Genomic DNA, 11,175 nt, shown 5'->3' on the forward strand with positions numbered 1-11,175 from the left:
TAAAAGCTTTTGAAGAATATGTTGACAACTTGTTAACTAAACCTTCTTCATTAGTGGAACGGGTGTACATGTATATAACTAAAATTCAGTCAACGGGACACGATCAACACGAATGAACCTCCGGTAAATTAAGAAAATTAATAGACAGATAACTATAATAAAGAAAAGAAAAGTTGAAATTAATAGACTGTCTGAGGTTGTTGAAGTTAAAACTGGTGAAACAGATGTAGTGGAATTTAATTTTAACCAAATCGAATATAAACACTTGAGGCTAGTGTCACAAAACTCGGGAATCGCCATCAATAAATGGTATAATACCGGTAAGATTTCAGGTAATATAAGCGTGTATATCAATTTCGAACCTTTACCGCCGGAAATCCACGCGGAAAAATCTATAACTACTATATATTTACGACGTATATATTTGTCGTATATATTTAGTACTGTACTGGTAACCGTCCGTAAAAGTGGTGCCGGTATTCCGCCAGCTACTACGTACACTGTTAGCCAGTATATACAGGGTGGTCAAAAAGTCGTGGATCAAACGAAATAGGGAGATAGAGGAGGTCATTTCCAGCAAAAAAAAATTCTACAGCATGGCCATATTTAAATTGCCCTAAGAGTTATGAATATTTTTGGGTTTTTTAACAAAATACCAGATTCTCTTACAATTAGACTAATTTAAAAAAAATGAGATAAAAAACAATAAAACAAACGATGTTGTGTCATTACTAGATAATGTATCAGCACTACAAACCTTCTATTGAGGCTCTGGCTACCAAATTACAAGAGCAATTAATTTTTTTCCAAAAATTTTAAAGCGTTACCAAAAATTAAATGTCACTTTAAAAGCGCACTGTGAAAAAAAAAATGTACTACGGAAAAGTGACCCTGTATCAAAAAAACTTGCTGATTTAATGCCAATTTAAATGAGGTATAACACATTACCCTTTGTTTCGTAATTCTGGTATTATAATCGTTTTTTCATATCAAGAGTTTAATTCAAAATAATTTTGAAGATTATCATGCTGCTAGTTAAACTGCTAGTTTTTTATACGTTGGAATGCTAGAAACATCACTGTGCTTGTCACACTTAAAATTTGTGAAACGAACAGAAACTCTTCACTACCACCACGTGCCAGAACTACCCAGAACGCCTTCTTTTCTAGGAAACAAAAGGATAAAGAAACTATGCCTCTCTTTCACATCCTTCCTTATTCCAACAATGCAAATAGAAAGGATGATTAGTGCGAACGAGAGGCATAGTTTCTCTATCCTTTTGTTTCCTAGAAAAGATGAACTACTTGCAAGACGGGCGTTCTGGGTAGTTCTGGCACGTAGTGGTAGTGAAGAGTTTCTGTTCTTTTCACAAATTTTAAGTGTGACAAGCACAGTGATGTTTCTAGCATTCCAACGTATAAAAAACTAGCAGTTTAACTAGCAGCATGATAATCTTCAAAATTATTTTGAATTAAACTAATCTACTGAAATTTGCACTTTGATATGAAAAAACGATTATAATACCAGAATTACGAAACAAAGGGTAATGTGTTATACCTCATTTAAATTGGCATTAAATCAGCAAGTTTTTCTGATACAGGGTCACTTTTCCGTAGTACATTTTTTTTTCACAGTGCGCTTTTAACACGTTCCCTGCGTTACGAGAAGTATTTTGTCGTATTTGAGTTCCGGCCTGTGCGGCAGCTAATTGTCCTTGTCTTACGCCTGGTGCGCGGGTGGATAAACTAAGTTCCCATACACGAACAAAAGAGATAACTATATTCCCGACATCCTTGCTTTATATGTAATCAGTTTTCTATTAAAAAATGTACGGGAAGTATTTTTGCGTAACGCGTAGAAATAAAATTATTTTCCTCTGATGCGGCACGGGAACTATTTGGACGTACCTCTCCACCCCGTACCGCACTGGCGTGCGCGCACGCGGCGCTCCAGTTTGCACTAGTGCGGTGCGTAGTTGAGACGTCTCCACGTTGCTATTTGTTGTCACGCGCGAAGTGCGAAAATGAAACGATCACGTAGGAAGCTTAATATGCGTACAGCAATAAAGACAGAAGGTGAAGAAGCTAGAAATAATGTTGTCCAGTGTAGTGGTTCCAGTCTGACTAGTTCTCAAAAACCGAGTCCGATTTCAAAAAATCCATCGCCAGCGAAAAAAAAAATTCAAGTTTTGCATAGTGTGACAATTAACAAGAAGCTTGATTCACTTATTAGTGATCCGGAGGTGACTTGTACTCAGAAAACAATGCACAAGAAATCGAACTCAATTTTCACAAGTCCTTCGACAAGTAAACAATTTTGTGTTTTGGAACAGGTACAAACCAACGAAAATGATATCACTGAGGCTGATTCGATATCCTTAGACAACATTTCTATAAGTAATTTGATACCACCTCTAGAATCACCTATGAATTCTAAGGTTATGACTGAACTGCTATCGACACCCAAAAGTAAGAAAACAAGTAAGCTATTTTCACAGTTTAATACACCATCGTCTTGCACGCCCACAAATACGGATGGAAACATTCAAATTCACCAAACACCTACGTTGTCTACAAAACGGAAGGGCGTTCTATTTGGAGATTATGACGATAACTCCAATAATGTCAGTGTAAACTCACCGAGCACTCCAAAGCAAGTGAAATTCACAAAAATGAGATCAGATAACAACTATGATGATATATGTTACCCGGCTATACATAACGAAAGATCGCCTAGAAGTGATGATGACATTGAAAGTTTACTAATACAACATAAGGTTTCAACTGCAGCTGACGAAGAATCTGATGAAGAAATATTCGATCAAGTACCTAGAAAAACAAAAAACTTGATTACTACTCAACATCTACCTGAAAAGAAAAAAACCCCATTTATTACTACAGAAACAAAACTTTATGAAGAGCAGAAGCAACTAGATCAATCCAGTACAGAGAACACACAAAACATAGAAACTAATAAAAAAATTCTTTCACCTAAAATTAGAGATAAAACTCACAAACCACCCAGCTTTGAAGTAAATGTAAGAATTGAGCAATTTTCTTCTGATGTATCCTCGTCTTTTGAAGATAGTAACTTAGATTCAGAGGATGGTTCTGATACATTTGATGAAATATATGACAGTGAATCTGAATCAAGCGCTTCTATTGAAGATGTTGATAATGAAGGGTCTGAGGAATGGGTTGATATTTCAAATACAAATGCAATAAATTTTGAACAGTATTTACAAAGAAGCCAAATAAATATTCCACCAAATATACAACTAAATGAACCCCTTGATTACTATAAATTATTTGTTAACAAAGAACTTATTGAAAAAATGGTGGTGGAAACTAATAAGTATGCTGCGGAATATATAAGTTCACATGACATTAAGCCAAAGTCTCGCGTAAAAAAATGGGTGCCAACTACTTTTGAAGAAATGGAAAAGTTTATGGGTGTGTTAATGGTAATGGGTATCACTAAATTGCCTCAAGTGAATTTGTATTGGTCTAAAAAGAAATGCTATCGAAATGAGTATATAGCAAACCTTATATCTAGAGATCGTTTTTTGCTACTTTTGAAATTCTGGCATTTCAGTGACAATGTTGATAAAGGAGACAAATTATATAAGATACGAAATGTACTCGATATATTGTTGAAATCATTTACTGAAGTATTGAAGCCTGGAAGATTTATGGTTATTGACGAAACAATGATACCATGGAAAGGACGCCTTATATTTCGCCAATATATTAAAAACAAAGCTCACAAATATGGCATCAAGTTATATAAATTGTGCACACCTGAGGGTTATACTTACTCAGTAATTATTTATACGGGAAAAGATGACGAAAAATCAGGATCAGGACATGGATATGATGTCGTATTAAAACTAACTAAGAATTTATTAGAAGAAGGCCGAACTCTCATAGCAGATAACTTTTATACTTCAATTACTTTAGCTGCAGAATTACTAAAAAAGAAGACATTTCTTTGTGGCACTGTGCGAATTAATAGGAAAGGACTGCCAAAGACATTCATAAGCACAAAATTAAAGAAAGGACAAATTATTGGATGCATGAACCAAAAAGGCGTTAAAATAATTAAGTGGATGGACAAACGTCCTGTTACAATGTTAACTACCGTCAAAGAGCACAGTGCTACTTTAAAAGATACTGGAAAACTATCACGTGTATCTAAACAGCCAATCATGAAGCCAGCGTGTGTAATAATGTACAATGAATGTAAAAAAGGTGTAGATTTTAGTGACCAAATGACCGCCTACTACTCAACTCTCTTAAGAGGATTAAAATGGTTTCGCAAGCTGATGATGAGTCTGTTATTTGGAACTTGCTTAGTGAATGCTTGGCTTATACATAAAATGAAAAATGAGGACCAAATAACACTGTTAACATTCCTGGAGTCTATAATTCAATCTCTTACGAAGATATCTTTTACTGACTCGCACAACAACGAATCAAAAAAGCGAATAGCTCACACTTTAATAAAAGCAGAAAAATTTAAGAAATGCCATTTTTGTTATAAAGATTTGAGAAAAGAATTTAGCAGCCGTGAGAGTGATAAAAAGGTAAAAAAAGTTCGCACTTATTGCCAGGATTGCCAAAAACCAATGTGCTTAGACTGTTATAATAAAGTACATGACAAATAAGCATAGCATACCTATCATTTCATGTATCATTTACATTTAATTAAATTTAAAAAATAAAAAAATATAAAATATAAAAAATAAAATAAAAAAATAAATAAATGAAGATATAAAAAAGATTATACATATATGTATGGAAAAAAAATAACATTTCAATGACTAAGAGTGTTCTTTGAGTTCCTTATATTTTTGTGATAGTTAAAATACTTAATAAAAATATAATTTCATATCATAACTTAATACTTTAGTCAATCATGCAAAATTTTAAAATTAGGATGAAAATATGTTGTTTGTTACATAGGTACTTAATAGTAATTGTTTTGTTCTTTTATTTAGACTAAATATGCGATCGTACTCTTATTCTTACTCTCAAAGTTACTTCAATATATTCTTTGTCATTGTTAGGATAACCAAAAACCAATGTGTGTGCTATAATAAAATACTTACTTGTAAATTAAGAAATTAAAGAAAAATAGGTATATAAAAAGTAAGAAATATCTCAAAAACTAAGAGCGATGTTTAAGTTCCTTTTATTCTGTGATTTTTACAAAAAAGGTTATTAAAATACTTAATGAAAATATTATTTTATATTAAGTATCTACTACTTTTGTTAATTAAGTAAAATTTAATGATTAAAATAAGGATGAAAATATTTTGTTTGTTACATACATAAAGATAATTGTTTTTATTTCTCATTTTATAATTTCTTTATTATTTTTCTTGTCATCAATCCTGACGATTGCCAAAAACCAATGTGTTTAGACTATTTTAATGAGGCACATGTAAAATAAGCAATTAAAATTAAATTAAAAAAAATTATGTTAATAAAGTTAAAAAAAAAGTAATTAAAAGTTGATTAGATACTTAAATACTTAGCAAAAACATAATTTTTAAAACTTAAGTACTTAATTTTTTTGTCCAATTAAGCAAGACTTTATAATTGAATAAGATTTTTTTTGTTACATACTTACTAATAATTGAGGAGGTGAAGAACAGAAGGTGAGATTTATATATTTGGGCTATGTGTAAATGTCACCTTTTGTTCCTAATCTTCTCAATTGTATTGTTTTTATTTTTTTTACTTAAGACTAATATAATTTGTTAGCTTGCTCTCGTTTAATAGTTTCTCCACTATATTTTTTGATTTAGCATGCTTATGATTAGTAAATTGATCTCAATAACTAAGTCTGATCTTAAGTTCCTATTATATTTGTTTTTTAAAAAACAGGAATTTGTAATACTGTTTTATTTTCTTTTTGTTTTTAATGATTATTATTTTGTTAATTATGCATGTTGAAATATTAATAAATATTATTTCAAGTTTATGTCGCCTTTTCATATTTTACGAGTGTACCTCATCACTAGCGTTCTATCTATTCTACGCGGCACGGGAAGTAATTTCCCGTAAAATCACCGATTTTGAAAAATGCCTATAACTTTTAAAATATCGTACGGAATCCCGGGCGACGCCAACTGTATATACACAAGGATATAACCTATCGATTCGTTCAAAAATTTTGTACTTGCGATGAGTTTCCATGTCTCCAAGGACCTTTGAAGTCAGGACCTGATACGGGAAAATGAAGGTCGTAACGCACAGCTGGCATTCTTGCTACGAGAAATATATGACTCGTACAGCACTGGCAGTAAGTCTTAGTCTAGCGCCAACGCAGTGAAGGTGAGTGACATTTAATTTTTGGTAACGCTTTAAAAATTTTGGAAAAAATTAATTGCTCTTGTAATTTGGTAGCCAGAGCCTCAATAGAAGGTCTGTAGTGCTGATACATTATCTAGTAATGACACAACATCGTTTGTTTTATTGTTTTTTATCTCATTTTTTTTTAATTAGTCTAATTGTAAGAGAATCTGGTATTTTGTTAAAAAACCCAAAAATATTCATAACTCTTAGGGCAATTTAAATATGGCCATGCTGTAGAATTTTTTTTGCTGGAAATGACCTCCTCTATCTCCCTATTTCGTTTGATCCACGACTTTTTGACCACCCTGTATATACCCCTAGTGTCTCGAAAGGTCCGGTGATCCGTACACAATCGAGTGGTGGACTAGGCATCGAACATAGGTTTCCACATGGCTTTATATTACGAGCGATACAAAGTAATCCCGCGACTTATCGGACAAGTGGCGCCATCTTGTTTTCTCTTTGGAAACTAACTTCGTTACATAGTTTCTTAACAAGGTTCAGCGATAGCCATATATTCATTCTGCTTCCATACTGGATAAAGCCACAGTTTGTTTTCTGCTCTCCCAGGAAAAAGCTGAGCCAGACATTACATAACAATAACCTGTATTGTATATGACTTTTGATCTAAAGTATTATTTGACCAGTCGGCGTCAACAAAACGCACTAGTTCAGCTTTTTCCTTTACAGACTTTAAACAATAATTTAGTTCAGCTTTTTCCTTTACAGACTTTAAACAATAATTTTTATTTTTCTTTAGGCATCTAAGTATCCTTTTCACATAATTCTAATGAACACTTTTATGACATTTATTAAATTGACTAAGAAAACTAACACAATTACATATGTCTGGTCTGGCAAGAACCGTTAAATACATAAAACTTCCTTCGCTGGCGCAGAAATTCAAAAAAATCACTAAGCTTTACGGTATCGTGGGTATTCCTAAACTCCTACCATTTTCTGGCTGTAGGTGAATCAAGCTTTGAAGAAGCCAGGTAAATGATAAGAGAATTCCAATGATCTGTTGGTTCTCCAAGTGAATTTAAGGCATTTAAATTTTTTGTAATATTAAATTAAATTACGTCTATCTATACTAATAATAAATAAGATTGGAGTGTCGGTCTGTAATTTCGAAATAACTACATACCTCATATTAAGCTCATATCGAGGGGTGAAAGGCTATTTGGTTTAAGCGACATTTTTGCAACTTTACAGGAGAGCCATTTAAAGTTTAAAATTTCCGAAAAAAAATCATAACAAAAAAACTTCTTCAGCTATTGGAATGGAGTAAATTTAATTTAAATTAATTTGAAAACGTCAAGGTGTTGATGCTTATACCATATAAAACGGACCTTTAATTAAGAAGATAAATGTCGCTTAATACGAATTGCCTTAAGCCACTATTTTCAGGTAACGGAAAAAAGATTTAAGTGACTTCATAACTACAATTGGCTACAGGAAAAAAATACTAAGCGAATCTGCAGTATATTTTCAGAATAAGCCAAACAGCATGAAGTGACGCAGCCCAAAATTAACTGTGGCAAACTATTTATCTCACCTGCCAACTGAGATTAAATTGACTGACTGGCTTATTCACATAAGTAACATAATAGTATTGAAAATGTGACGTTGGATGTAACATTTTAAGCGTCTAAATCAGTCAATGGCTGTTGAAACAACCTGAATATACCGCTATCACCGAAAATTTCGGGTGCTGATATTGAATAAATAAAGAAATACACAGAATCAGTTTAAGTATTTATTAAGTCACGTAATAATAATAAAGTACGAAACGTCTCAATGTAGGAACATCAATATTTTTATTTATTATCTTTCAGTCTTAATCAACCACATCAGTTAAAATAAGTATTACCTACTCGCTTATTCATATTTAACAATATTAGGCGTAAATCTGCATATTTTAACACCATCCTATCCATCACATTTGTCACCGTATGACGATGAGATAACAATCACAAGTTTTTTTGTAGCTATATTCTGCTTAGTCACTTTCACACATTTGGCAGGAACTGTTAATGACAAAGTGACAAAGAAGAAAATAGCTATAGAATAAATATTTTTATGAATTACACCACACACATTACACACTGTGGTGTATAATGTGTGTGGTGTAATTTACCTTAGTATAATGATCATGTAAAATCAGTCTCAATGTAGGAACATCAACTATAATTATAATTAACTTTTAGTACAAACAAAAAAACTTCTAGCAATTATATAAAATACAATCAATGCTTGATAAAAAATGCAATAAAAAATAACGAAAAAGTATTTAGTTATCATTTTCTTCGACTGTATCCTCTACATCAGTATCGAGTAGAACGTCTTTGGAATTGCAGTATTGCAGATTTAAATATTCTTTATGAAATATCTTGGGTACAACCCCTGTGTCACATAATTTCTTTAGATCCATGTATTTGGCTTTGGTAATCGGCAAACTTGAATTATATCTACGATTGATAGCTCTAGGTTTCGCAATAATTTGTATAGTATCTTCCGGTGCACTATCTTTCATTGAAAATTTTACTTTCATCTGATTTGTATGAGATTTCTTAAATGTTGCTGTACGGATTTTACTTATCTTACCTACAAGGTTTCCCTTAAAATATTTATCAGACATATCATCAAAATTTAAGAAATCCTCATGTGTCAGATTTTCAACATTATAAGGTGCCGGTTCTTTTCTTGCTAACTGGTTCTTTTCTTGCTAACTTATAAACTTCTTATCGTTAACTCTTTTTGCAAATCTTATTTCGAATCCTTGCTGCGCCTTTGGCCAACGTATCTGTGAAGTATAGTCTTAACGGAAACAAAATTTACCACAACCCAATTTCCCACAGATATATTCTCATTTTCATGCGAGTCGTCATTTTCTGATTCGCTGTTAGACACGTGATCATCATAATCATCATCTGATATATTATATTCAGACTCAGGTGATGGTGGTACAATGTCATTATCTTCGGAATCTGATGTTAAATTTTCGTTCATTGACTTCAAGTTCCGCTTTACTTTTTTAGCGTCAGATTGGGCTTTCTTTGCCTGACGCTCTTTCCAATCATTTTCTATGCTTAACTTTTCTGGCGTATCGGTTAAAACGCGCGAGCTGCCTCTTTTTCTTCCTCTTGTTGTGGCTTTTCTTGCTGGTGCTTTTGGGAATGGTCTGATAGATTCGAGACTCAGTCGGGATGTAGAAGGAACATAGCTCACTGAAGATGAAACAGGATATGCACTGAAGTTTTTTGTTCCAGTAATTTCGTGAGAACGTTGAATTTCAGCAATATCCCGGCCCTCAGGGGGCACAAACTGGTTTATGGACGCAACAGTTTTGCTCGGGATTATTTTCAATTCCAGGTTCTTCAGAGTCGTTTGTAGTCGCAATAGTATGGTCAGCATCTTGAAGAAGAGAAGGACTTGCAGAGTGGTACCTTGCTTCAATTATTGGAGAGTTTTGATCAACATTTTGGACTTCTGGGTCTACAGAGTGACTCGTTGCTTCAATGGTTTCAGGGTTCTGTAGTTCATTTTGAGTTTCATGGTCAATAGGGCGATCAGTCACAAAACTGGATAAAAATTCATCTTCACTGAAGATAGTAGAATCAAAAGGTTCAATTCCTGTTGCTCGGAAGCCACTTTGAATATTCCTAGGCGTCATAGGACTAGGAGAAGCTTTATTTAAACATCCTGCGATGTCGTAAATTGTGAGTGGCTGGCCTGGGTGATTGCTCATCCAATCCGATTGGATGAGTAACCACCCATGGAATAAATACCTTTCAAGAGTTATCTGATCTCGCTATATCCGCATTGTCACTTCCTCACTCAAATGCTGAAGTGGAAAGGGCATTTAGTGCTATGAATATCGTGAAAAACAAATTAAGAAATAAAATGGCTGTAAACACTCTAAATAGTATTCTTTTTATAAGAAATCAGTTAAAGATAATGAAGAAGAACTGTTACAGTTACGAGCTCCCGGCTGATGTAATTACTGCTATTGGAAACAATTCTAAATACTCTTTTAAATCAAAAAAATCTGACAAAATTGATGTTCCATCTCAGCCGTCTACATCTGCAATAATAATCAATCAAGATGAAGAAGAATTACCAACAGAAGTATTTGAAGTTGATTTTTAGTTTTGTCATGTTTAATTTTATTCATTGTATTCACAATTAAAATATTATTTTTGAATTACCTTGTGATTTAATTTTAAATGATTTAGTGAATTCTGGGGATTTTTTTCAGTTAAAAATATCGCTAAATATGGTGAAATTTCAGACCAAAACTAGTGAAAAAGTGTTTTGCAAGGTGGGAACACTGTCCAATCGTCGCAAGCGGTGTTGAAGTGAGATTTCAAGGTCCCAAATACTGTACGGTCTAGCGGCTGTAACTTATATGACGTATGTGGTGGTATGATTAGCATATGAATGCCATTTTCTTTGGCATAGTTAATCGCTTCTAGACAAATATGGCTCTCGTGGTTGTCAAGTATTATTAAGTTTGGGTTTTCCTTAGAAGATTTTGAAAATTTAACAAAATATTTAAGATAGCTTACAAAAATTTGTGCATTCATCCAGCCACTAGGGTTGGGTGCGCCATCTGCACCTGTAGGTGCATTATTAAGCATTCGTGTTTGCCAGTTCTTACGAGGGAAAACCAGAAATGGCGGCATGTGGTTTCCCATCGCGTTTATTGATGCGCAAACGGTAATTAATTCTCCCCGTTCCCCCGAGGTCATTTTAGCCACCTGTTTTTCCCCTCTCCTGGCAATGATTTTTTTAAGGTTTATGAACAGTG

General features: G+C 33.3%; 1 protein-coding gene across 1 annotated transcript; it reads left to right on the top strand.

Annotated features, from left to right (window-relative positions):
* The first annotated feature begins 1,843 nt into the window (after nt 1-1,843).
* LOC123876503 lies at nt 1,844-10,578 on the top strand. Its single transcript, XM_045922809.1, has 2 exons — nt 1,844-3,772; nt 6,845-10,578. Exons 1-2 carry the CDS (start codon nt 2,024-2,026, stop codon nt 6,854-6,856), a joined length of 1,761 nt encoding a protein of 586 aa, XP_045778765.1. The 5' UTR covers nt 1,844-2,023; the 3' UTR covers nt 6,857-10,578.
* The last annotated feature ends 597 nt before the right edge of the window (nt 10,579-11,175 follow it).

The sequence above is a fragment of the Maniola jurtina genome, chromosome 21, assembly GCF_905333055.1.
Source record: "Maniola jurtina chromosome 21, ilManJurt1.1, whole genome shotgun sequence".
NCBI classification, from domain to species: Eukaryota; Metazoa; Arthropoda; class Insecta; order Lepidoptera; family Nymphalidae; genus Maniola; species Maniola jurtina.